Here is a 27,437-nt window from a genome sequence, read left to right as displayed (position 1 = left end):
GTGCATGATGAAGTGATGGAGGACGGCTGAAGGGACACAGTGAGTCTGAACTGGGATGAGCTGGAATCTGAACACAAAAGGAGGGCAGCAGCTCTGATGTCTGATGTACGTTTCAGTGGTCCTCACCACAGATAGCCAGAGTTCAGGATTTTACTGACATTAACATGTGATCGTCATTATCTGACCTGATTTACATCCAACTTCCAAGTTGTGCTGTACACTGACCGCAGGAGGGTCTGCCTGGTCTGGGCAATGCTATTGAAGGTACTCCACCATAGATGTATATAGAGTCTATCTCCGCTCAGATACCACTACATTTGTATCTGTATCAATATACGGTATGAGGTAAAGACATATATGAATATATCTAACTCCTTGTCACAACTTAGTTGAATTTGGGACAATGCTTTGTTAACCCAGGTAGGCTGGATGCTGGATTCCACCTATGGACAAAGAGAGGACTAAGTAAAGTATCTGACCTTTACAAAGTAAAGGTTCTAATGACTGAAGACATCTCTCTAACATATAACATTCCACTAAAACATTTCTTTAAATATCTGTAATTGAGGAGTTTTATCTCCTCCATGCAAAATCAGTCACTAGTAATTCCAGCACTTTCAACCTTGGAAAAAAGTGTTACCAAGAACTGCAACGGCAATGGTTTGATCTCATTAACATTCAAATGGCTTGCATGTGTTTCAAAAGAATCCTCCACATCCCAACTTAATGCATGGAGGGCAGATTTAAAAGAGGCCATCCAACACCAACTTAAAGTTACTTCCATATAATTGGTTGATGTGGATTCATGTAATCCCTGTCAATTATGAATAAATATAATAATAAAATACCCAAAATATGCTTTAAATGTAATGAAGTTGTTGAGTGTGACAAAATAAAGTAATTCTGGAGGGACGTGATCAATATAATCATGATCATTTTGTCTCCGACATGGAGAAGCAAAGAATACAGATTTCTTGATTTTGGTAAACCGCAGGCAAAACGAGTCATAGCTCTAAACTGGAAGAAAACTGTTGCACCTACTGTTGGTGCTTGGATCAGGAACATGGTGCAATGTATGGGGGCCTCAGTAATCGTTTAAATTAAGAGATAACAGCGCTTGTTTTCAGACAAGTGACAGAAAAGAGAAAGAGAGAAGTTCAGACCCTGTGTACTTTCTCCCCTGAACAAACCAGTCTCTTTAAATATTGTTGGACCCAGAAACCCCGAATGTCAGAGACGATGATTCAACAAGCAGCTCTGATGAAGAACACCAGCTTCAGTGACTGGAAACAGCCCAGGGTAGTAACAATATTAGGGATGCACGATATGCAAAATAAATCCTATTGCGATTATTTTGGGAGATATTACGATATACAGTTTAAGCTGTAATGGTCATTTTTTCATTTCATTTGAAATAATATAAAAATGATGATAATGTGGTTTTTGTCGGTCTTGTACCAAACAACATGTTCCTTTACATCTGGAGAATATGACTTGTAGGCTGGGGGCGACTCTGTAGCACCACAACACTTATAGTGCTAACAATGCACAACAATGTGACACATTTTACCTTTATCAAAAAAAAAACAAACCTGCAGCTGCTGTGATTTGGATATTGCATTTGGCCATTTAACAATTTCGATTATATTTCAATTAATTGAGCAGCCCAAACCAAAACACCTCATAGTGGTTTAATACACAGAAGGGTTTTACTGCAGGGTTATGTAAAGTTAGCACAGTCATCATGACAGCGGTGATCGTCATTTCTATACATGTGTAAATGTGTCATAAATACAATTATATCAGAACTGAACACCAGACCAGGAGTTCAAGAACACCTTCCTCTTATATACAAAAATCTAAATCATACAGTCACAAATACAGTGGCTTATCGTATGGATGTTCACTATTTTCCAATTATGACATGTTTGTCAGTGTGACAAGGTAAAATGAGTGTGCGGTAGTGATGATGAGTTTCATCTTCACTGCTCTGGTCTCTGTCTCTGACCACTTCCTGCTCAGAAACACCACAAACAGCAGTCATCAGGTTACTGTGTGACTGCTGGACGCGTCTGATCACAAGCTCCACATATCAACCTAAAGGTGATGATGTCTCAGTGATGTGTTCACAGCTTCTTCTTGTTGCTCCCCAGTAGCCAATAATAAGAAGAAACTCTGTTGTTGCAGCTGTTAGGTCCAGCAGGGAAACAACAGACAGACTAAACACACTTGAGCTGTGGTTCACAAACAACAGCAAACAGCCTGGAATTAAGGCCAATTCATGGTTTCCACATGTGCAGGGCCACGAGGGTCCACACAGACCCCTGTTATATCACTACAGTTAGATTCAAGACTAAAAGTCTGATAACAAATCACCTGATCAGTAAAACCTTAACATACAGTATTATTTAGATTGTCTTCCTGACCTTACTTTTTACATCCCATCTCATTATAGCAACATAAGAAAACTTTGTTTACACTGGTCTGAGTAACTCATTTGTTCACCTCACATCCTGTGTTTGGCTGCACTATGGTACAGTGCAGAAGCCCCACAGCTATACAGTGAATGTTTGAACCTGATGAGCTTTTAATAAGTGAAAACACTACAGATCCCCTGAACCATGAGGCTCCTCCACATGAGGCTCACACCTGTGTGGCTGGAGCAGCTACATCTGCTGTAACAAAAACTAGTATCACCTGCTCGTGGTTATCTGCGTCCTCCACTCAACTCGACTAGTTTCAGGTTACCTCCCTGTTTATCCAGAGTCAGAGATAATATGAACCATTTCTGTGAATTTTTTTGTCATAATTGCTGTGAAGTCTGACTGACGTGAACATTTGTGCCAAATTTGAAGAAGTTCTGTCACAGTGTTACTGAGATATTGTGTCCATGAGAATGGGACAGGTGGACGTATGTACAGACAACCTCAAAAACCATATGCCTCCGGCTCTCACTGTCGCCAGCGCAGGGGCATAAAAACATGTATGGAACAGAAGTAAAATCACAGACATCTGAACTCGCTGAAAATCTCCACAGCAGACACCTGCACCTGCACCTGCAGCATCAAATTCCTGTGTGATCATGCTCTTCCACACCACACAGGCCAGCAGGTCTCTCAGCTCTAACTTGCTAATTTGACTAATGACCCATTGATCACAGGTAAAAGGTGACACCCAGGAAAGAGCAGTGCTACTTTCTGTCTTCTACCACACAACTCAGAACAGTTACAATAGATACAACCTGACATCCGGACCAGGACTCGGGTGATACGGGGAGCAGTTAGCACATGCCGAACCAACAACTACTCACGCACACATTCTCCATCTTAATTGTCTTTGACAAGGCAAGAGTTGTTCATATGATGTCACATATATGACATCATATGAACAACTGATGATATCACTCACACCTTCAGTCATCACTATTCCCCAGTGAGAACCAAGTTTGACATCTCCAACCTGTCACCATGGAAACAGCATAGGCACAAGACAGAGACAAAGGTTGTTGTGTGCCTTGGTTTATAAAGACAAACTGCTCCAGAGACAGAAGTGTTGTCCGTCTATTAATCTGTCACTGTGCATCACACCTACAGCCAGTCCAGCCAACACTACAGAAGATGATGAGTGTCAGTTATGAAATGTAAGTTCACTAGTTGAATTGATATTGAATTGATAGAGTTAGGTGGAGATCAAGTTGAAGTCCTCCAACTTAAACCATCATACAGGTTCCTATCCCCCGATACGGGCCATAGGAGCAGACCAATGGCAGGTGTGCCGGACCTTCATCGTCATGGTAACAATGATAAACACTTGTTTAAGTGGTCCCGTCATAATCACTATGACCGCTAGTGGTCACCTGACAATAAAACCTTACTATGGGTCGTAATCATGGACTGTAAATAAAGATGGATGTGGCCTCCAACCACAGGTTTCTGAAGAGCTGCTCCACCGTTGCCATCTTGGCAGTTACTGACTCCGCCTCTAACTCCCAGCTAATCCAAAAATTGACAAAGAGGTGGAGCGTGTGTGGAGTTCAGACCCACTGCGTATGCTCACCCACCTGTCACTCAAAGAGGCCACACCCTCAATACAACATAACTTTAAGCCTTAATAAAATGTAAACAGGTGAGTTGTATAAACAGGTGTCATGGAGGAGGAAAGTATCTCTATAGACCAAAACTGTTTTTGCACCAGGCTGTAAACATGTTTACTTCTGCTGTAAAATTTTATCATGGGAGTCTTTGGGGATTGACTCACTGTTGGAGCCAGACTCTAGTGGCCATTAGAGGAACTGCAGGTTTTGGTTCTTCAGTGTTGGCTTCATTTTCCAGCCTCAGAGGTTGATGCTTTGTCGCAATGAGCTGCTGCACGGACGAACTGTGGGCTGGTTTCTTACAGGAGGTAAGAAGTGTCACTGTCCCTGATAAAAACACTGAGGTGAGGGAAACTCAGTGACTCATCATAAAGCTGCTGCTGACGGCTCTCAGGAACCAGTTTGTCTACTGGAAGACTTCAACAGCTACAAGGACGTTTTACTTGAGGAGTGAAACAATAAAAAGAAAAATCTGATTTGGTCTAAAATCTCTTTCCCTTCTATTTGCTCTCTCCATAACAATGTTAGCAAACCACAAATTATGAGCCATGTTTTCCTGTTTCTTGTTGTTGGGTGCTACTGGTCATTGGTCTTGGACCTGAGTTAGTCTGGAGGTAAGGTGGTAATGAGTCAGTCTTTATTTTAGTGAAATGATCTGACTAACATTAGACTGATCGGAGCAGGATTAAGACTGGACCAACACTACAGACCAGTCTGACATATCTTTGTGAAACTGGCCTCTGAGCTCTGCTGCTGCTGCTGATGATGATGATGATGAAGAGTCTCAGTGAGAGTTCCACAGCTGACACTTCTTCAGGTGTAGGAGAGGAAACAGACTGTGTCAATGTGAATTAAAAATACAACATTTTGTTGTGATTCATCAGAGATGACCACAGAGCATATTTCTTTTTCTGCTGACGATGAGGAGGAAAAACTATTTTTAGAATAATCACACAGTTGGACTGGGCAATTAATCCAAATGTTATCAAAACTGACATGACTTCCTGTCTAATAGTTAGTTGGATCAGTTCATTGAATCATACAGGCTGCAACGCACCTGCGAGTAAAAAAACAAGCCTGACTGTACAGGCATGAGAACAGTTAGCTGTGTAACGGAGGTGGCAGTGATTCATCTAGCAGTGTTAGACCATAATTAACAATGGAGGTTCAGAGGGCAAACTCAGTCTTCAGTCAACACATGGCAGAACCAACAGAAATGCTGTGGGAACGTAGCAGAGTGATGCAGCACCTGTGGCAGTGTTGAGTGTGGCGAGTGTGAGTCAGGACAGACAGGTGTGCTGAGCATCAGAGCAGGTCACACACAAACCACAGTTTGAAAATAAAGGCTGCAGCTCCTCCAGAGCCCATCAGAGATCCAGAGCTGAGTCCAGAGACTGGATTTAACCCTCCACCTCCACCTCCACCTTCACCTTCACCTTCACCTTCACCTGGGAGCTGTACATTTATTTATTTGGATCCTCATGAGCCACTACCATGGTAGCATCTACTCTTCCTGCGCTCCACTCAAGTAAACATGACATCATAATGCAAAAAAATGCAAATTAAAAACAAGAAAATAATGACAAAAAACAAACAACAATGACAAGTACACGCAAGCTATCTCTAAATAGCCAGGAAACATTTGAAAAAACTCAAAAAACAATAGTAGTACGACTAAAATCAGCGTTTACAGAGACTGAAGACTCGTCTCCTGAGCTTTACCACAGTGTCAGACACAAGAGACTGTTACACAACGTTTCTAACAATAATCATCATCCTGTTAATGGACTGAGGTAACGGAAGCTGTAAAGAGTCAGTCAATCAGTTTATATTTCACTGATAAGAGACAAAGAACCTTTTCTACTTTGCTTTTCCTGTTACAGCAAACGGACACCTGAATGCATCTTCACAACAAATTATTCAATTCTGATCCTTTAATGTTAAGCACAAATTAAGAGGTTCACTGTGAGGACGGAGCATCTTGTGTAGTAGTTGTACTTGATAAGATATAAATATCATTTCATTAATCATTACAGATCAGGTGATACCACTCAGCACTGTCACATGATCAACTTAAAGGTCCATACAGTCTAAAGGTAGATGTGCATGTGTTGTTTGATTATAGATCAGGTCTAGGTTCTATATTAATACTGTGAAAGTATCAAAGCCTCAGTCCACAGAGAAATGCACACAGCCTGTATTCAGACACTGAGCCTTAAAATCAGCCGTCAGGACTTCTGGAACTTTGTGATGACTTTGAGCCAATCAGAAGAGAGGCTCAGAGCCTCCTCTCTTCTGATTGGCTCACTGACCTGTTGTTACTAGAGCTCCAGAGAGAAGCCTGAGAGAGGAGATGTAAAACTACATTGAGATGTTTTTTGGTTCTTAAAACCACAAATGTATCTTCTTATGGATCAACACTTCAAAGAAAACACAGAAAAGAGGAAAATATGGGACTTAATACTACATGTTTACCGAGAAGCTGAAATACACATTCAACACTATTCCCCTCAAGCGGGACCACAGTGGTCCACTACACATCACTACAGAGAACACATATCTCACAGTACATGGACCTGAGTTACAGATATGTTCATTCAACCATGATCAGATACAAAAATACCAGTAACAACCAGTCTGTCCTGGAGAAGCCCGGGAACCCTGGATAACAAGTAAAGCTGGACCCCTGGATCCCCTGACCCTGACAGTGCGACTCTGAGCCTGGAGAATTCAGAACTTTACACAGTCCAGAAATGTGGACGTTATCCTAGATTCAGATCCACATCTCTAACATGAGACGTAAACCCTCTCTTTTATCGTTGAATATAAAACTCCTCTGCTTCACAGCACCACTTTGAGCCTCTTATTCAAACCTATCAGACTCTGAGGTCACATGACTCGCTCCAGCTGTAAACAGTCATGTCTTCCTGTGTATTTCACTCATTTTGATTGGTGTGTGTGTTTATGTGGGATGTAGATAGAGGTTTGCCCGGTTCCTACTTGAAACTGGTCTGGGACAGTTATATCTGTCCCAGCTGACCTGAACTCACATTGATAAAAAAGACTGTTGCGTAACCACAGCTGCAGTGTGGTGTCATTGGGAGCCGCTGGACTCTGCAGCCCAGAAACCTGATCAACACAATAAAGCTCAGAGACAGAGAGCTGAAGATCGCCCATAGCAGACATTGAACACACCACACACGCAAAAGTAAGGTACACGAGTGAATATGTGGCAGTATGGGGAGTGAAATGGGACCAATTCATTTTCCACTAACCCAGAGTCTTTGAAGCCTGGAGTCAATCTCATATTGTTGGAGCTTTCTGAAATATTGATAGTATTTCATCATTTGTATTAAAAATCCATATTTTCCTCTTTTCCTGTGTTTTATTTGAAGTGTTGAACCATGAGAAAATATAGTTGTGGTTTTAAGAACCAAAAACCATCTCAGTGTAGTTTTACATCTCCTCTCTCTGGCTTCTCTCTGGAGCTCTAGTGACCACTGAGCCAATCAGAAGAGAGGAGGCTCTGAGCCTCTCTTCTGATTGGTTGACTGTTTGCTGAGTGATCCAATAAAAATACAGAAGATTTAAACACCAAAACCAAATCCTGCAAGGTAGGATGGTGGGTCCAGGTGGGCAGGGCTGGTGGCGTGATTGAGTGGTTACTTGCTGTTTTGTTGTGACATCACAAAGTTCCATTAGTCCTGACGGCTCATTTTAAGGCTCAGTTCCTGTATAAAGGCTGTGTGCATTTCTCTGTGGACTGAGCGTAGTGTCTCATCTCCAGTTGCAGAAGCTTCTCATATAATATAATGTTTATTGATGCTTTATTTATCACAGGTACTGCTTCCTTTTCTTCATCACAGTGTCTAACTACCTGCTGTACATTTAAACTTACTCTAGTTCTGCTCCAGCACCCAGAGCTCTCTGCTCCTTTTAGTGACTTTCACTAACTCAGCAGTTGTTTACATGCTGTTCAGATCAGCTAGTTACTTTAGCAGTTAGCGCTAGCTTCTCCCTCTCTCTTTAGCTCGGTGTGTCTTGGACCAGGGATGAACTTGTTCATCACAGTGTGGTGTTGTTGTAACGTCAGTGTAGAGGATTGTGATGTTTATTACAACTTCAGTGATGTCTGCTGTCTTACCTCCCACACACGGCTCTGCTTGTTAACCACAGCCGCTCTGGTCTGTGTACGTCTGTGTGCACAGCAGCCTTCGTGTGATAGGCTGTTACTCCTGCATCAGACAGTGCTGTGGGCTGCATAACATTATATACCTATAATCGTAAAATGCCGAATTTTACCTGCAATAATCAGCCAGGCCGATAATCGGTAGATCCCTAGTCTGAATGGAGCATCACCTCAATGTGCATCACAAACACCACACACAGTCCTGCATCGAGCCCAGGTGGATCGAGTGCTGCTTCTAAAGTACCAGCTCCACCTGGGTCAGAGGTCCCTGGCACCAATGGTGCCAGGAACCTATTGTTTTTGGAAAGATTATTATTATTCTGTTGTAATAGTTGATTTTTGAGGGCTTCCCCATGTCCAAAAACTCACAAAAGTTTGCACAAACCTCAAGGCTGTCAAAAATCCAAAATGTCAATAGTTATCGGGCTCGAGCGTGGCACATCGGTTTTATAGCACCACCTAATAGCTTTCAGTGTTTTTGAACTAGAGGTTCACGAAAACTCACCAAACTTAGCGCATGCATCAGACGTGGCTCAACTTGATCACAGTTACGGGCGCTGTCCACGGGTGTGGTAAAATGGCTCGATGAAAATTTCAACGAACCAGTTTACCTTGATGTTTCACCTAGATGCACGAGAATCGGCAGGCATGTGTGTCCCATGGAGATTGCTCGCAGCTTTAATCCCTTTTATAACTTTCAGATTCAGCTGATCCATCAGGAGATCAAACTACAACTCAAAATAAACATGAAAGATAAAAAAGCACTGGAAGTAAACCTGACCGGAGCATAACAGAGAGAGGTGTAACTCTGTAAAGTCTATGTATTTGTCATGATACAGTCGACACAGAACACATGTGTTTTAATGTTGACAGATGTTCCTGACCAGTACAGAATGTTTGAAGTGGCGTTCACAATAACCAATAACGATAATATCAGCCAATATTCACTTTCTTTTCAGCACCTGTTCCATAAATATTTATTTTTCATTAGATTCCTTTATATTACCATGTGACCTGATATCGGCCAATTTATCAGTCTGGTTCGGCTCATTTCTTCCTGTCACCTGACAGACCTGACCCTGACCCTGCCCCTGACCCTGACCCTGACCCTGCTCCTGTAGCGCTGACAGCAGCGGGAGACGTGGTGGGTGGATTCAGTGATCTGGGATAATGTGAAATGACGTAAGCTGTCTACGGACCTGGAGAATACTGAACCTGCAAAACACCTCCTCACCTCTGACTCGCCGATTATGAAATCCCTTACCTGCTGGTTTCTGTTCTCAAACGCAGGCCCAGAGACCTCCAAGTACCTCCAGAAGACCTTAATTGAGGTGCAGGAGACCCTACAACAACACAAACAATATGTCATCTACTGATGCACAGCAGTTCAATAAACACTGTGAGTTATGGCTGCACTGACTCTTTAGCCCTCTTTAAACCTCTCTTATGGAAAGGTAAATGTGCTGGACTCGGTCTGGATCCATGTGGACCACACGGCCCCTCTAGTCTCAGCTCGGACAGACTGATGCAGGAAATAGAGAGCGGGACTGAGGCTCTACCACTTGTTTACACGGATGATGTCTGTCCAGGTGTTTTCCGCGGGTCTGTGCTTCTTCTGAGAAATCTGGTTCCTACTGGATCTGACTGGTTCAGACCACAGATTCTGGATCAATAACGTAATAACCCGCCAACAACCTCTCTGATCTTTACTGATATGTGATGATCAGACTGATGCGTCGCCAGCCGCTCCACAGACATGGACGCTGCTGCGCATCCCGACTGATCAGCAGCACAGACGCTCACCGACAGACGGTCGTTTCTGATCCCGGGGTCGAGGTCGTCGGTGAGCCCGATAGTCGGTGCTTATCCGTGAGTCCGTGATGGAGGCCGGGCAGAAAACTTACCGATGATCCAGAGACAGCTGCAGGGTCCGCACCAAGCTCCCCCGCTCCTCAGGGTGACGGTCGCTCGGCCGCTCAGAGTGTGTGTCTCGCGTCTCCGGTCTCAGCCAGCCAGGCCCGCTATCGACAAGAGGAGGGGCTTCCTCTCCTTCTCTTTTTTAAACAAATCTTTATTTGTATTCCAACACCGCACAGACGGTGAAAACACAGCTTCTCCTGTCACTTCAGGCCTGAACATCCTGCGGGTTTACAAAGAGAAAACACAGCAGATCAGATAAAAAAGAGTATTAAATATACAGGTTCATCGCAGATACCTGACAGTGAGTATTAAATATTAATATCTTGATACAATCCTTCCCAAATATCGTGATATTGGATGTTATTGAATATCAGCCCGAGCCTACTGACAGTTTTGCAGGGATGTGACAGGAATTGAAGTGATGAGGACAGGAAGATCATTATTGTAATAGTAGGGCTTATGTTCATTATGGCTGCAGGTTTACTCATGAAAAACAATGTCAAATAAAACACATTAGAGGACAACCACATTAATCCAGGTGAGTATCTGCATCTTTTTCTGAACAATAGCTGAACAATAGCTTCTTTTGTTGGTTCACTTGTGTTTTTATGTCCATTTCTATTGGCTTTATCCTACGAGCTTTTTATTCTACAGGTTCTACAGTCAGTCAGTCAGTCAGTCAGTCAGTCAGTCAGCAGATTGTTTCAGAGTTATTCTGTAAATGTGGAACAATACAACAGTAAGCTCACATAAAAAAATTTACTTTTGAATACTTAATCATTCTTAAAATCAACTCCAGTACTTTAACTGAAGTAAAAATCAATTGTACGGAGTAATATTTGACCAGGAGGATCAATACTGTGACTCAAGTAATGAAAGTGAAGTTGTGTACTTAGTTCAACTCTGCATTTCATACAACACAGTATCAAAATAAAACACACGTTAGAGTCCAACCACACTAATCCAGGTACATGTGACATCTGTCCGGTCAAAAAGCTTCAGCTGAAAACAGCAGCTGGTGTTGCTGGTGGGGAATGTTTGACCTATTTTAAGTAATTAATTATTTCATTTATTATTTCTTTTATTATTTTTTTAAAATTATTTTTCCATCTCATTTTTAATTTTACATCACTGTTTTTAACATGTTTTTATGTTCATTTTAAATCTTTTCATGTGTGATGTCATTTCTTCTTCTCCTGTGTGTCAGTAAGGAGGACTCATTTTCTCTGATGGTTCATTTTAATATCAGTGTATCTGAACACAGTCACCTGACTGATGGTGGTTTTGTCAGAAATTAAATTAAAAAAAAAACTGATTTGATCATCAGCAGCAGTTTGGGGATGAGTGTTGGTTAACATGTAGTTCATCCTGCTCAGGGCCTGATAACAGGGATGTCAATCTGTCTGTCACTGAGCTGTGGTCAGAGTTCTCTACTTAAACCACCTCGCAACATTTCAACAGACAATTTACAAACCATGACATTTATTACACATCATAAAAACCCATCAGAACCACAGAGAGACACTTTATTAGGCTATCGTTGGCTCCAATATGCTGACAGATAATAGACAAATTAAGATTAAACTGACGACGGTGTGAAACATTTGGGTTTCTACATCAGTAACAGATCACTGTGTGAGGCTGTTTCCTACATCTATTCTGAAATCCTGTTTTTGTGGCTGACATTCAGCAGAAACCTCCATAAAGCTCATTACAGCCTTTAGTCTTCGTGTGAATCGTTTCTTTATCATTTTTATTTGCTGTCTTATGATTGTGTCTCTGACTCTGTCAAATGTCAGTAGCTGAGGAAAGTGAAAACATACTGCAGGTGTTTGAGGCGTATTTCCCTGGAACTGAGTAGGAATGTCTAACAGTTCAGTCCTGATCTCATCAGACCAGAGAATCTGGTTTCTCTCAGTCTCAGAGTCCTTTAGCTGCTTCTTTACAAACTGTCACTGAGGAGAAGTTTCATCTGGACTCTGCCATGAAGCCCCGATCAGTGGAGAGCTGCAGTGATGGTTGTTTCTCCATCTCCACACAGGAGCTCTGCAGCTCAGAGACACCATCAGGTTCTTGGTCTCCTCTCTTCTTCCTGACGTCTCAGTTAGTCCAGGTCCAGCTCTAGAGGAGTCCTGGTGGTTCCAGACTTCTTCATGTCAGAATGATGGAGACCGCTGTTCTTCTCAGGAACAGATGCAGCATTTTCCTCTTCTCTTCTTCACCTACCTCCCTTCCTTTCCTTTCCTCACCCTCACCACCCCTCGTTTACCTGATTGAGTTCACCTGGGCGCTACAAGGACTTCACTCCGATTCATTTGTTCTTTTTCACCTTCGCATGGGGCGGCAGGTTCTGGTAAGAAGAGTTTGTTACTCTTTATTTCTTATACCTTGTCCATGTTAGTCTCTGAGAACTTTATTTATCATTATTTCTTTTAAAAGTACATCTTTAATCTCTCTTTTTTTCATACACAAGAACCGACCCATGTGTGTTTTTAAAAATACAATTATTTTGAGATTTGAGAATAAACCTTTGTCAGAGGATTGATGTTTCATGGCCTTTTCCTTTCCATGCATCCTACTGAATTAAACTACGACTGTGCATTTTCAGTGCATCAGCAATTAAGTTGTGAAGGTAAAATTTTAGATGCAGAATTACTAGATTCCACCAACATTTCCCCCCTGGTAAACCTGGCACTGAAGACAATCCCATTGAAGTTTGAGTTGAATAAACCTTTGTCGGCATCTTCTAACTTCTCTTTAGATTACCAGACCCAGAGGGGCATTTTAAAACTGACCACAGACACTGCTCTGAAGTGACACTCGTATTCTCTCTATCGCACTGGGAATAAGAAATTATTAGTGGTATGATAAATATGATCAACAGGTTTAACATCATTCACACGTTCTATCTCTGCACTCATTCTATTACAAAACATAAAAAGGCACAAACGTTGGCGTTTTGAATGCGTGATACTGTGATGACACCACCAGGTGGCAGCATCAGATAATTAATGGCAGACAGACCGGAGACCACAGAAGTGGTAGTATCACTGCCACTGTACAAAAAACTAACGGAGGCAGAAGAATCTGGTGGCACCAATTTTAAGTCAGAGTTGAGAAATCTAAAAAAAAAAAAGTAGGTTTTGCATATTTTGCATATTTGTTTTTAGACAAAATCCATGAAGCCACTTTAATGCAGCTCAATATATTTACCACAGTGCAATTCATTCCCAGAGGCTCAGTGACCCGAGGCCAACGAGAGCCGCTGAGACAGAGCAGACAGCCAGGATGTGATCAAACCCTGGATCACAAGGACTTTTTATTCTGTCGGCTCCAAAATTTCTCCTGATTACTCATTTTTTCAACAGTGATTTGATTTCAAACTTTAATTTGAGTTATTTTTCTGTTGCAGCAGATGAAGATATAAATGAAACAGATCAGACAGAGGTTTACAAATATAGATGAAAAATCAGGTTTATAGATCAATGATTGTAACCTCTGATTCTGACTCAGTAACAGCTTCAAGATTTTGGTGATTTTCAGTTGAAAAAGTGTTGAGGTTAAAGTTAAGTGTAAATTTCAGATGTCCACTTTTCATTTAAAATCAACAGCATCAATGACTATACTTGTATCTATAGAACATTTATACAGGTTGCAGTTACTAAAATTCTGTGAAAACAGTTTCAGACTATGTGCAGCCTGTATTCAAAACCTCACATTTAAACTACATTTAGTCCAGTTTTTACATGTTAAAGTATTTTCAGCTGCATCACTGTCATCCTCACTCAGAAGTATCATCATCTACAGCGTCGTATGACAGCCATGATAGGACAGTTCATCAGTGCGACCAATCAGAACATGAGAAATAACCCTTCAAAGACCAGAGACATTTGTGTCTAAAGCCTCACACTGATTTTTTTTTTTTAATTTACAGTGATGAATGCAAAGTAAATGTTTCATTGCAGAGGAACTGATTGACATTACGACAGGTGTCTTAAGTCTCAGAGTTATAAAGACGGACAGGCAGATTTGAATTAGATCTGAGGATGAAGCCTCCATGTGTAATATTGGAGATCTGTCTCTGTCCTCACACTGACTGACTGATCAGAAAAGAGCTCACGTTCGTAAACACAGGTCTTGGGTAGCCTAACGAACTTAAGAGTAATCGGGATTTTAATCTTCTCCCAAATAAACTTCTTTAAATGAATGGGCTCCGATCTGCAGTTTGATGTAGACAGTATGAATGAGGAAATGATGCGCCATGGTAACCGACTCAGAGTTAAAGTTTCCCTGATCTCAGGGTTAAGAACCACGAGGTTTTCACTACACCTGCTTTCTTTTCCCCATGTCTAGCTTCTATATTAATACTGTGAAAGTATCAAAGCCTCAGTCCACAGAGAAATGCACACAACCTGTATTCAGGAACTGAGCCTTACAACCAGCCGTCAGGACTTCTGTGACTCTGTGATGTCACAACAAAGCAGTCACCGCTCTCATCCATGCCCCAGGCCCCGCCCACCTAGACCCACCATCCAACCTTGCAGGATTTAGTTTCTCTGAGTGTTTTACCTGAAAGCTGCTATATCTTTATCAGATCACTCAGAAAACAGTCAGCCAATCAGAAGAGAAGCTCAGAGCCGCCTCTCTTCTGATTGGCTCACCGACCTGTTGTTACTAGAGCTCCAGAGAGAAGCCTAAAACTACACTGAGATGGTTTTTGGTCCTTAAAACCACAAATATGTCTTCTTATGGATCAACACTGCAAATACAAGGCAGGAGAATTGTATAATATGGAGCTTTAACACCATTTTTTCTTCTAGCTGTTTCAATATGCAACGATATCATTGTAATTCTCATGTAAATTTGTCCACCTTGATGTAGTTTCCTTGTCAAATGTGTTAAAATATCTGTCACAACTTGTCCTAATTATGCAGCGCTCCATTCTGCCACAAAAGTTAATAAAATAAAGTTTTAAATGCTTAAAACAACATGCAGCCAGAAACAAGACTTTTTATTTTATTTTATTTGACCTTGTTTTGTTCCATCAACAAAGTTAAACTGCTTCCCTCACGGTCAATAAATAATGCTACATTCATACAATGACTCAGTGAGCCATCTTTAAAACTCCCGGACAATCTCTACTTGTCCAAATGCCTGTTTTATGTTGAATGAACTAAATGACATCATTTTATTCAGGCAGCAGCTGCTGCCTTGAGTGTCTATGTTTTATGTTTCAAACCTTCAGTTATCTGCAGCACATTGTAGGTCTGATTCTGGGAACAGTAAAGTGTTACACTGCTCTGATCCGAGTCCAGGTCAAGATGCGAGCACCTCAGAATGAGAATGATCCTGGTCACGTGGAAGCGGAGTGGCGGTCACCTTCCACAGCTCCTGCAGAAAATCATAATAACGTATATTAATGAAAAGCTTACCGTCACCTCTTGGGGAAATTCATCTAAAGTGTGCAGCTACAGGAACCTAAATTCAAGTTTCAAGCCAGCACCTGGACAATTCTTAATACCTGTACATGGACACGAACATGGGCAAGTACAGTCAAAATAGTGAGCAGAAAGCATGTGAACAGTGGCACTAACAATAACACAAGTGTCAAGTTACCTAAGTAAACCAGAGTTATTAAAACCTTAAATCTGTTATTTGTTTCAAATCCAAAATGGAAAAAAAAAATGTTTTTGGTGTAAAGAAAACAACAACTTAGTTTTAAGCCGTTCCTTTCATCACTATTTTTGTTTGAAACCAAAAACCAAACCAAACAACGTTTATGTGCTCTTGGCTTTTTTTGGTAAATGATAAAAGGAATTGCCAAAAACCAAAAACCATTTTCATTTTTTGATTCTGACATCAAAAACAGATTTTCTGTTCTGGCTTCGAAACAAATAACAGCTTTATTTTTTTGTTTTGTTTTTGAATTACAATTGAGGTACGGATTACCCGATGACACCCGTACCCTACTGGACACAAGTCGTACATCACTCAAACACCATTCTCAACGTGTGTGAAATTCAGGCTTCAGGTTTCCACGTCACAATTGGACCAGGACTAGTTTCCAAACTAGTCTTGATGACACAAATCATGTCTGCAGGTACACATCTTAAATTCAGATGTCAGGTGAGCACAGAGAAACAGAGACTCTGAACATCCAACAGAAGTAACAACGTCTACAGAGGATGCGACACGGTACACCTGGACTCAGGGTTCAGGTTGGAATGAATTTAGGCTTCAAGGTTAAATATAATGAAGTTGGTGAGTGCCTGTCTTACCAGCTGCTCTATTCGTTCATACAGAAGAAACTGTGCAAAGTTAGAAGGAAGCTGTTCCACTCTGAAGCTGCAGCGTCCATCCACCAGGTCCTGGAGCTGCGACAGACAGAGGCTGAAGTGGTTGTAGGCCTCGCAGGAAACATCCATGTGTCTCAGGGTGAAGTTCATCCTTTGTACAGAGAGACATCAAGACACAGGAGGAGACGTGGTAACTGCAGAGGCTGTGGCTGGAGGTACAACCAACAACACACACAATCACAGCGTGAAAGTGTTTACTTTCTATACGTATATTAATGGTTTGTTAAAATGTTGATTGTTTCACAGCCGCCATCAAACTGTAAACCCCTGCAGAGATAAATGGCAGCGTCTCTGCCTCCTCTCCCTTCATGTTTAACTACTTTCACACGAGATGCTGCAGTACAATAAAGGTGCAGCTTTATTGTGGAAAGGTGTGCCACTTTAAACAACTTCTTCCACTGTATATGAGCAGGTGACAGATACATTTTAGCTGATATGTCATAATTAATTTACAAAGTTTAAACAACAGAGCTCCGTCCTGACTCCTATTCTGACTTCAAACATCAGTATCCTCGCATAACATCACCTCAGTAACAGTTTCAAACACCGGCGTCCAAACAGGAAGTAAAGAAAGTAACATTGAAGTAAAGGTCACTCTGTCCAGTCACTCTGCTCCTGATTTGATCGTTTTGTCCTCGAGAACAGAGAAGTAAATACTTGGAGCAAATGTGCAATAACAACATAATAATGTTTCGAATGTAAAACTCTTCTAAACACATATGTTTAAGTCGGCATCAAAAATGAAGCAGAGGGTCAGTGAATCCGTCCGTATTGATATGTAAGTGATTGATACAGAATCTGTCAAAGTCCTGCAGCACCTGAAGGCAGCAGGACACATGTTAGCACATCTGCAGCCTCTGATTACAAACATATCATCTGACAATTCTCGCAGCTGTGTGACGACGATGATGATGACGACAGGTATCTTGGTATCACCTGAGAGAAAAGCTCCTGGACGTTCAGTTAACCAGCTCAGTTGTTCCCGCAGATCCGTGGAACGTGAAGCGCAGCCTGTTACAGTAACTTTAACAAAGGAGCAGACACTTCCTCTTACCTCTTCTCTATGGAGATGAAGATGGTGCAGGTGTGAGTGAAGTGACTGCAGAGTCGGTACAGAGTCCTGAAGAGGCCGTCGGTCAGATCGTCATCGTAGCAGACTGGTGGGACAAAACACAAGTCTGTACACTCATATATATATTACATATTCTGAGCATAGAAAGTTCCAAATAAACTGATGTCCTTTAACTTCTTTCCTCTCTGTGCCTGTAGAAACAGAGTCAGTGTGACTGCACACCCAGAGAGATCAGCACGGGTCTGAGAAGTCATACAAGAAATTTACAAATGTCAGTTTCACCTGAGACCACCTGAGACCAACACCGAACACCTGGGACCACCACAGACCACCTCAGACCTCCTCAGACCTCCTCAAGATACCTCAGACCACCTTAGAACACCTTCACATCCGCAGGTCATCAGTGCAAACCAGCGCTTGAAAGTACAAAACAGTAGAAGAGTGGTCTCTTTTTTGAGGTCTGGAAGAAGATCTAAACTAGCGCCACTGGCTCTCCTGAGAAGACTGGTGTGGAGGGTCACAAGTAAACGAAACACAGGTCTGCCACGACTCAGAAGCGGCAGGAACCGGGTGTCACTGCCCTCATTCTACAGGAGGTCGCCCTGAGAGAAGAAGACCTGCTCCAAACTCAGCAGCTTCATACTAGTATAAGAGTTATTATGTGGTTGTTTGGTGTAATAAACTCTGCTTAAAGCTTCACATGGACTATACATGGAGTATGTGAGCACAGTGACAGCTGGTGTGTCAGCTGGTGTGTCAGCTGGCAAGCTCAGTCCTGGATGCAGCAGGTCTCCCAGCAGAACGATGATCATAAACTAAAGTGAAGCTTCTGGAGTGATCCTCCCAAAGTCCTGGACTCAGACCTGCTGAGGCAAAGACCAAACTACAACTCTACCAGAAGCAGCTGCCTGAGGGGAAGACAGCTGAGGAAAAGATTTCATTATATTTTCTGGATTTAATTAATTTGTTAAGATGGATTTGTTCATGTTTCTGTGATAAGATGAAGATAAGGTGACAGACTTTCCAACAAAATGTCTCCTGACTGTGCGTCAGATGAATCCATTATTATTATTATATGTATTATTGGCTTGTGCCTGTCAGAGGTACGGAAAGACAGGAGGACCACTCCAGGCCGGTGTCTTCAGGCTTCTGTCTCAGCTCTTGTAGCTTGTAAATGAAGCTCTGTGAACTGGAGAGGAGTTGGGTAATAATGCTTTCACTCTGATCAGCTCAGTGACCTACCGTCAGCAGCGATGATGAAGCTGGTGTTGTCGTACAGATCAGCTACTTCCTCCTCTGTCCAGCTAAATTCAGCATCGGGATCTACACAATGGGACGGACAGACATGTGCTTTGGTCAGTAGGTGGGTGGTTCTTTTTATACTGGCAAGATGAAGAAGAAGGAAGTCTTTGATGATGCCATCTCTGCTATCCTCCGTGGTAGCCTCACTTTACTCACTGATCTTTAGATGACATCGAGATGTAGTTATTGAAACATAAAGTGCAGCAGCTTAGTTTGGGTAGGTCAGTTACTGACATGTAGCAGAGGCAGATTTGCCCCCTCCCATGTGCGTACATGTACTGAAGTTCACTTCACTTCCTAATATACATAGGGCTCAAAAAGCCAAGTGGTTCATGTCAAATAAAAAAGGGAAAACTAAACAAATAACTGCAACCGTACATTTCAGTTCCCCTCTCATTGCATATCCTCTGCTGCTGTGTAAACACCTGGGCTGAAAAAGCTCCATCAGGACACCACTGGTATAATTCATATCAGTGTTAGTGTTCATAAATCACCACAATTTATTGTCAGTTTTTTATTCAGAGCATCAGGTCTGAAACTTTAAGGATTCTAACTTTAAAGACAAAATAAAGGAAAATTGTGAAGATGGTGGTTTAACTTACATTAAGGATCAGTATAATCTGGATCTATTCATCTGTATATTTTAAGGATCTTAGTGAAGAAAGAGTTGGTGATGCTATCGTCAGTAGTAGGATGTCTGTGGGGGTCGCAGCTGTGATTAAAACATAAGCAACAAATGATTAATACATGTGATTTTACAACCATGTCACCATTAATGATATGTCATTTATCTGTATGTGAAAGGCCTCGAACAAGATGAAGCAACGCTCATTATGTTAATCATGATTACAACACATACAACCCATTAATGGATGTAGTGTTCTTGCTTTAAGGCTGTTGAGATACTGTTATTTCTTCTTGTACATCCACAACAATTTAAGAAGGGTAACATGAATGAATGCATGTTCTGTCATGAACAGCATTCAGCATAATGCATGTACATTCTAGCATGAATGTTACCACATCATGCCTGGTTGACAGATAGTGTGTGAGGCTGGTGGAGATGATGATCACATCTGGAATCGTTCACTGAGATGATCAGATCAACTCTGTGTGTGTGAATCAGGTTTTAAACCAATTTAAAATATGTCAGAAACCGGCTCTCTGTGTTAGACTGCTCCACCTGTTCCAGACTGTGATCCAGCCTGTCGCTCTCATTATCACTGACCTTCTCTTATATTCCTGGAAAACCAGCCCTCCTCCTGTACGTAGCTGGGTGGATGAGGTGTTGATAGATAGATAGATAGATAGATATACACTTTATTTATCCCCTAGGGGAAATTCATGTTTCCAGTAGTTCATAGTCAATTATTTTAATAGCAACAGTTATTAATAAAGAATAAACAATAATTAAATGAGTCCACTTCCTGTGGCTGAGGTGCTCTATAGCCTGATGGCAGTGGTAACAAAGGATCTCCTGAACCTCTCTGTCCTGCAGCGCAGTGAGATGAGACGTTTGCTGCAGCTGTAGCTGCTTCTCTGTCCTGCCAGAATGTTGTGGAGAGGATGGTTGGTATTGTCCAAGATGGCCTCCATCTTACATTGCATGCATCTCTCCACAACAGTCCTGAGTGAGTCCAGACTCCTGCCAAGCACAGACCCAGCCTCTTTGACCAGCTCGTCAGGTCTCTTTGTGTTCATGTCGGACATGCTGCTGCATCAGCAGACTGCAGCATGAAAGAGTGTCTGTCTAGTGGCCACTACTGAACTACTGTGTTTACCTGACGCTGCAGAAGCTCAGATACACGTATAAATACAATAGTGTTGGACAGCCACTCCTGGACTACTATAAAAATATCTACACGTGTGTGTGTGTGTGTGTGTTTGTGTGTGTGTGTGTGTGTGTGTGTGTGTGTGTGTGTGTGTGTGTGTGTTACCTGTACAGAGGTCATGCTGGAGCCAGTCTAACTGTCTCACTCTCACCTCACCACCTGAGGGGCACAGAGACTTTATTAAGACAGATTCACTGTCATGAGCTTCTCTGGGGTTTTCATTGTTTTTAAGAGGAATAGAAGAAAATATATAAATAAACAATCAGCAAATCATTATTCAATTCACTGTGAAATCAATAAAACAGAAATAAATAAAAGCCATGTGTTTGAGTTGCGTGATACAGGTGTGATGTAAGGCAGAGGGGGTCCAGAGCGCAGTAAACACAGGTGTTGCTCATTGTAAGGAAGCAAACAGTTTTTGACTGTTCTCAGACAACTTTGTGGCTGTTTTTTTGTTTAACTTTATGAACAAATCTTATCGGACATTATGGACATTGTAGATTATGGACACCAGGAAATAAACACATCATGATACAAAGCATTGGTAAGGACTGGATATCATCAAAGATCCTCTATAATCAAAGATGACACATTACAGGCAACAGCAATGGTATGAAATGGTCAACACTTCCTGTCTCCTAAGTGGGCGTGGTCATGATTGCTTGTTCATGTCAAAACATAACAACAATACAATACAACACTAGATACAGTTTGAATTTACACCTGCTAGCTGCTGGTCTCCTGAAGGGGCCAAAGGTGGAGAAACCCTCGTGACACAGATACTGTCTCTGATATCATTATTCCGAGGATACATCTAAACAATCAGAGTTTGCGTGAGCAGCCGGTAGCGGCTAAAGTGTGGGACTTAGTCACTACAGTAAAAGTAAATAGATTTAGATTGGCTCTCTTTCTTGTCTATATATTTTCTGTTATATGTTATATATTTTTTCATATATAAAAACAGATGAAAAATAGATTCCCAGGCTGACAGTGTTCTCTGCATCAGTGGGAAATAACTGAGGAGGAGATGAGGAGTAATCTGACGACATCATCTCACCTGCAGACTCCATCATGTGTCTGTTTAATGCCACATTTTTCTTGCACATGCTCAGAAGGTCTTCTCCCACATCTGAAAAACAAAACGAGCTCTTTCAGCAAAGGAGACAAGCAGTAAAGTGTCTACATGAGATCCGTCTCTTGGTTCTGTCACACATGTTCAGAATAGAGTGCAGAGGAGCAGTGAGTTCAGAGCAGAGCTGCAGTTCAGCTCCTCACGCCTCCACTGTCAGGATGCTTGGACATGATGGATCCCTGGCTAAGATCAAAGCTAATGCTAAGGCTGCTACACCGATTCCATCTGAATATATCTGAATTTAGCAACTGAGGTTTGTGTGACTGAACTTGAGTGTTTAGGATCAGCAAAAACATTCATTGACGATCTTCTGCGCTTTCAACAGTGCCTGGTGGTCCTGATGCAGCTCCATTAACTGATGAAGACCATGAGATGCTGTTGAAAGCTCAAGTTGATTCATTTGTAATCACAGTTGTTTAATTCATATTAAAATATTCAGAGACACTGAAGACACGCAGCAGCCGATCGGTGTCAGTTTTAATCAGGACGTCTGCCCGATGGCATCATACCTGTGCAGTACACTGTTTTGGCTATGGTTGCCATGACGATGCTGGTTATGCCTGTTCCCGCCCCCAGCTCGAGCACAGTAGCTCCTCTGAACATGACCGGCTCAGAGAGGATGAAGTCAGCCAGGAGGACCGCCCCTCGCCACACCTGGTTCAGGTAAAAGAGACATGAAGACCAGCACCTACACAAACCAAGTCCTGATGAGAAAACCACTGCACGTCACGTGACACAGGAAGTAGGAGGGCTCATGGTGATTGGAGGAGCAACTGACGGACAGAGGTTGAGTGAATTTTACTGACCTGTTTACCGACGTCCTCCAGGGGCGTGGCCATGGTGTGCTCTGCAGGTGGGTTAGATTAATACAGTAAACACACAGTGTCTGAAATCACGCTAACAGCTGCTAAATCATTCAGCAAGTCTTCAGACCCTTCACTGTCTTCACCTCAGGATAAAATCATTTAAATCTACATTCAAATCTACACTCAGTACCCCGTAATGACAAAGTGAAAACAGAATTCTAGAAATCTTTGTACATGTATTAAAAAGTAAAAAGTGAAAAATCTCATATTGACATAAGTATTCAGACCCGTTTCTATGACACTTGATGTTCAGCAAAGCTGCCTCTCATTTCTCTGGATCATCTGAGATGTTTTTAATACATTTAATGTTTAACACTATTTTCTACAGCATCATCAAATATAATAATTTCATTTTGACAATGGTGCTTATAATTAACAACTTGGCCTCTTTCACATGAACAAGCTCGTAGCCGGATAAGAAAACCCAGAGTTAACTGAACCAGTTAATAAAAAGCTTCATGATACAGTAATCAGGACAGATGATGTTAGCTTCAGTTTGTCAGACACAAAATCGACTTTTTATCCAGTTTTAAGCCACATTTTAATGATTCACCATTTACATCTCGGTTGTTTTTAATTACATATTTTAACCAGATGAAGGATTTTAGTCTTCAGATGTCTGGAGCGTGAGTTATCACAAACAAGCCGAGCAGACTCAAGTGGCAGCTCGGCTCTAAACCACTCTGAGATCTCCTGTTTCCACTGAACAGTGTTGGAGAAATACTGATTCATTGTGAAACGGCTTTATTTAGTGTTTTTAATATTCAGGATATTCCTCTGTCTTGACATAGAAGCTTCTTATGTAAATGAGTGTTCATAGCAGGACTCTGACCTAATCTTCTTTACACAGAAACACTGAGCTCAGCGGACCAGAGACTTCCCTATACCCTCAGATGCATGCTGGGATAAGCTTGGAGCTTATGAAATGAAATAAGTAGCAGCAGTATATATACAGGTGTACACACACACACATATGGATATTAAACCATATGTGTTCCCTCTGACCACACATATGGTCAGAGGGAACACTGCTCCGTTTTGAAATGCTTAAAGAGAAACACCTATTAGAAAAGCTATCATTTCATGTATATAAGGATGTGTCACATCTTTCTGTTAAACACATTCGACCTCATACATCAAGGCAAAATGGGAGGAGAAAGGGGGGATGATTATATCTGAGGAAGAATGGACAACAGTATGGAAGTACCAGTGGAAGTGTACCAGCTCACAGAAATGGAGGGAGTTTAGCCGGAATAACCTGCGTAACCTGGGAATGCCCTGTCATCAAAATACACAAGGCACTACAAGACATTTTTAAATGTGAAAGGTTAAGACGATATATTTATGATATATATATATCTCAAGAATGGTCCAAAAGAGATATATATTTAATGAATATACTGTTGGTGGCTGGTAAAAAGAATCTTACCAGGAAGTGCTTTTCACAGGAGAGCCCAACTGTAAATGTGTGGATGGAGATTACAATGGGCATTTATCAAATGGAGAAATGGAGAGGATATCAGTATCTGTCAATCGTAAATTGGAACAATGTACCATATATCGGAAAGAATGCATTAACTATGTAATGACCTATAGGCCTGATTTTATTTTCCCTACCTGTTCATGGTTCGTCTGCATTGTCTTTTTCTCTCTTTATATAAGTATATTTATACGAGTATGTCATACAAATTCAGTTTAAAATCTGAGATACACTGGATGGAAATATCTGTTTGATGCTGAATGTAATGAAAAAAAAAAAAGTGAAGTGAAACACCTGTGGTGAGACAGTCATGAAAACCAAGATGATGATAAAATGATAAACACATGATGAAATCTTACCAATCCTGATAATATCTTTGAAGCCCTCGTCATCTTCATTATCCGTGCTCTCCTCTTCCTCCTCCTGTCCGGGGTCGGACTGTTGGAGAATGACGGGACAGACCACGTCTCGGCCGCTGTCCTCCACAGGGTTTCTCCTCGGCCTGGGAATAACACCAACAGTTGTGTATCGGTTAGTGTGTAACCTAATGTGTGCTTCATGTGTTGTGTATATCTGTGTGTTTCTGTGTGGTACATGAACAGTGAAAACTATAACGCAGTCAGAGCCCTGGTCTGGCTTCACACCCCCACTGTGTATTAACAGCTGATCCATACCTGTGTGTGACATCCAGGTCTCCGTCCTTATCCAGGCTTGGCTCCACATTTCCTCTCCCTCCTTCCTCCCCAGCTTCTTCTTTGGTGACATCTGTGTCTCGCTCCTCGTCTTCCCTCACATCATCGTGTTTCTCTTCCTCTACACTTTTCCGCGGATCACTGTTGTCGTCATGCCTTTCAACACCTGACAAGATCCTGAATTTGGAGATGAAGACTGGATGAAGACAAACAAAGGCAGCATTAAAAATCGGATTTATTCCAGCAGATACTACAGACTGATTTTGTCATTCTTTGTCTTTGCAACTTTTATCGAGTTAAAAAATAAAGCTTTCAAATGTCCTGTTAATTTGCTCTTCTCTTTTATGTCATTATCAAACTCAAACTTCAGATTTTCAAGGACGCTTAAATGATTCCTTTCCATGGTAAAGTTTATAATAACAGTGAAATATTGTATTGTTGTTTTAAAAAATGATCCTGTCCAGATAATATCAGAACTTCTGGCAGATAAAAAAGTGCTAAAGAGAGAAACAGTTGATTTCTTCTAACACATGAACATGTGACACACACCAGGCTGTCCAACATGGTTGAGGCGTGTCATAAGGTGGCGCGCATTAGGCAGGAACATGTGAACGTCTGACAGCACGGTATCATGATGAAAAGTGATCTGGTCCATGGCTGATGGTTCATGGTCCCCCCCAATGATCCTGAGACACACAGGCTGACTGTTACTAACCACACATACAAATACATACATATATAACACACAAGGCTTTTTTACTCCATGTCTTCTTCTTTCTTGTCAAAGTCTGGTGATTGTATTACCCATAATGCAACTAAACTTCCTACAGTTTGTTTGCAGATTGAGGTGTGATATGCTGGTGTTTTAATTTGAAATCCAATCTACATATTGAACATGGGAAAAAAAAAAAAAAAAACTAAAATAGGATGTTGAGTTCCCCGATGGAGCCAGGGGATGAGGGGAAGTAACAAATGTAAAAATGTGTTCTGGGAGGAAAGAACGATCAGGAAGCAAAACAATGTGTGAGGGAAAAAAACAATGACTTTTATAATTAAACTCAAACACAACTAAATCACTGAAAAAGGTCAATAAAAGTGCTGGTTGCAAATAACTGAGAAACAATAAACAAACAGGATATTTGCAACACAAGAGTAAGGATGAATCAGAGAACAAAAGAAAACAGGTAATCAGGACACCAAGCACCTTCCTTCACAGCAAGGAGTAAGAGACAGAGAGAGAGAGAGAGAGAGAGACACACAGAGAGAGAGAGAGAGAGAGACACACACACACAGGCCCACTGGCCTTGACTCAGCTCCCACTCTCCACTAAAATATCTCCAGCTAATTTGTAAGTGGGTGCAGCTCCCGTTTGGAGGAGGAGTGATACCTGGAGAGAGAGAGAGCAGCACACCGTACAACGCCACTAGGGTCGTAACATAGGATTAAACAATTAATCAAATTATCATCTAAATCTTCCAATGGAATATCAGGACCATACTGAGGGAAAAAATGTGAAGTTCTACTTTCTTTCACAAATAAGGAGAAACTTCATCTTTTGACTCATCATCATCATCATCATCATCATCATCATCAGGACATTAAAAAGACTATGAAGAAACTGAGTCTATTCTATTGTTAGACAATCAGCAGCTGCTATACATAATATTATGACTTTAATCTCAAAACTTCAGATTTCTTTTTTCCCCTCAATGTGGCTCTAATACTCCGTCATTAAATCTCAATTGCAATATCCAAATCACAGCAACTGAAAGTGAAAATTGATCACTCTAACTGAAAACATGATTTATATCACAATCACAATATATGCCAAAATAGTGGCAACATTTCTTGCCCTAATCTAAAATGTAAAATCTAAAATGCTCTGCAACAGATGAGGCTTGTGTTCCAGCACAGGGTTAGTTATAAATCACTCTGGTTCATTTCCCCGTTGGCCAATTTGATTTTGTTTATTGTTAATTACAGACAAAAGAAACTATGTGAAACTGTTGTGATAATCTCAACATCACACAGACAGAAAGGCTGTGGATAAGATTTTGGATGTTAGAAAAACACATCTGTCTGCAGGAACGTTAAACATGTGATAAAGTGGAACATCTTATATTACTGCGATGATTATACGGGACCAGGGTCAAAGACAAAGTGACTGTAAATATAATGTAAAAAGTGAGAAAGTGGTTTCTTGGGTTTGTTTTACACGACATGAGACTGACAGTCAGCAGGTGCAGGTCCGCATTCTAAAACTTTACCGTTACACCTCCACGGATAAAAGTTATCACGGAGAACAGGCCAGAAGACCGGGAGCCGTTAACTGTTCCCGCCAAACTCCTGTAGCACACACCGGGACCCCCCCCCTTTTCATCATGCTTTCATTAATAACTACGGCACTTACCGTGCATGTATCAAATGAACGAAGCACGCCCCCAGCGCTCAGCTGCCACTGCCACTCAACATCAAAATAGTGCACCGTCAAAACCTGTCCGGG

At 41.5% G+C, this 27,437-nt stretch overlaps 2 protein-coding genes across 5 annotated transcripts in view; both read right to left on the bottom strand.

Annotated features, from left to right (window-relative positions):
- Positions 1–10,323, bottom strand: part of abat (4-aminobutyrate aminotransferase) — a 35,164-nt gene extending 24,841 nt beyond the window's left edge. The window contains exons 1-2 of one of the 3 annotated variants that reach the window (XM_056400651.1): positions 10,187–10,323; positions 9,547–9,625 (exon numbers count right to left, since the gene is read on the bottom strand). The gene's annotated coding sequence lies outside the window, so the exon portion shown is untranslated. Of the gene's footprint in view, positions 1–9,546; positions 9,626–10,085; positions 10,129–10,186 lie in introns of those variants that run through there. The other 2 variants (XM_056400652.1, XM_056400653.1) reach the window with 2 other exon arrangements.
- A 4,881-nt stretch (positions 10,324–15,204) lies between these two features.
- Positions 15,205–27,437, bottom strand: mettl22 (methyltransferase 22, Kin17 lysine). Of its 2 annotated transcripts, XM_056400460.1 has the most exons (12): positions 27,345–27,437; positions 25,484–25,620; positions 24,917–25,130; positions 24,602–24,744; positions 22,703–22,743; positions 22,406–22,550; positions 21,822–21,893; positions 20,870–20,923; positions 18,873–18,953; positions 17,613–17,715; positions 16,481–16,649; positions 15,205–15,593 (listed from the first exon to the last, which is right to left on the bottom strand). In XM_056400460.1, the coding sequence occupies exons 2-12, from the start codon at positions 25,587–25,589 to the stop codon at positions 15,519–15,521; spliced, it is 1,203 nt and encodes a 400-aa protein (XP_056256435.1). In that variant the 5' UTR covers positions 25,590–25,620; positions 27,345–27,437; the 3' UTR covers positions 15,205–15,518. The 2 variants fall into 2 exon arrangements, with proteins under 2 accessions (XP_056256435.1, XP_056256436.1); XM_056400461.1 differs by lacking the exon at positions 21,822–21,893.

The sequence above is a fragment of the Seriola aureovittata genome, chromosome 17, assembly GCF_021018895.1.
Source record: "Seriola aureovittata isolate HTS-2021-v1 ecotype China chromosome 17, ASM2101889v1, whole genome shotgun sequence".
NCBI classification, from domain to species: Eukaryota; Metazoa; Chordata; class Actinopteri; order Carangiformes; family Carangidae; genus Seriola; species Seriola aureovittata.
Note: the sequence above shows the minus strand (reverse complement) of the source record. Positions and strands in the feature narration are given on the sequence as shown.

Excerpts from the sequence above, each read along its gene's own strand:
- mettl22 (XM_056400460.1), bottom strand. The coding sequence starts at position 25,589 with ATGGACCAGATCACTTTTCATCATGATACCGTGCTGTCAGACGTTCAC. Across the intron at positions 22,551-22,702 it reads TGGAGGACGTCGGTAAACAG|GTGTGGCGAGGGGCGGTCCT; the intron begins GTCAGTAAAATT and ends TACCTGAACCAG. Across the intron at positions 21,894-22,405 it reads CAAAACAGTGTACTGCACAG|ATGTGGGAGAAGACCTTCTG; the intron begins GTATGATGCCAT and ends TTTGTTTTTCAG.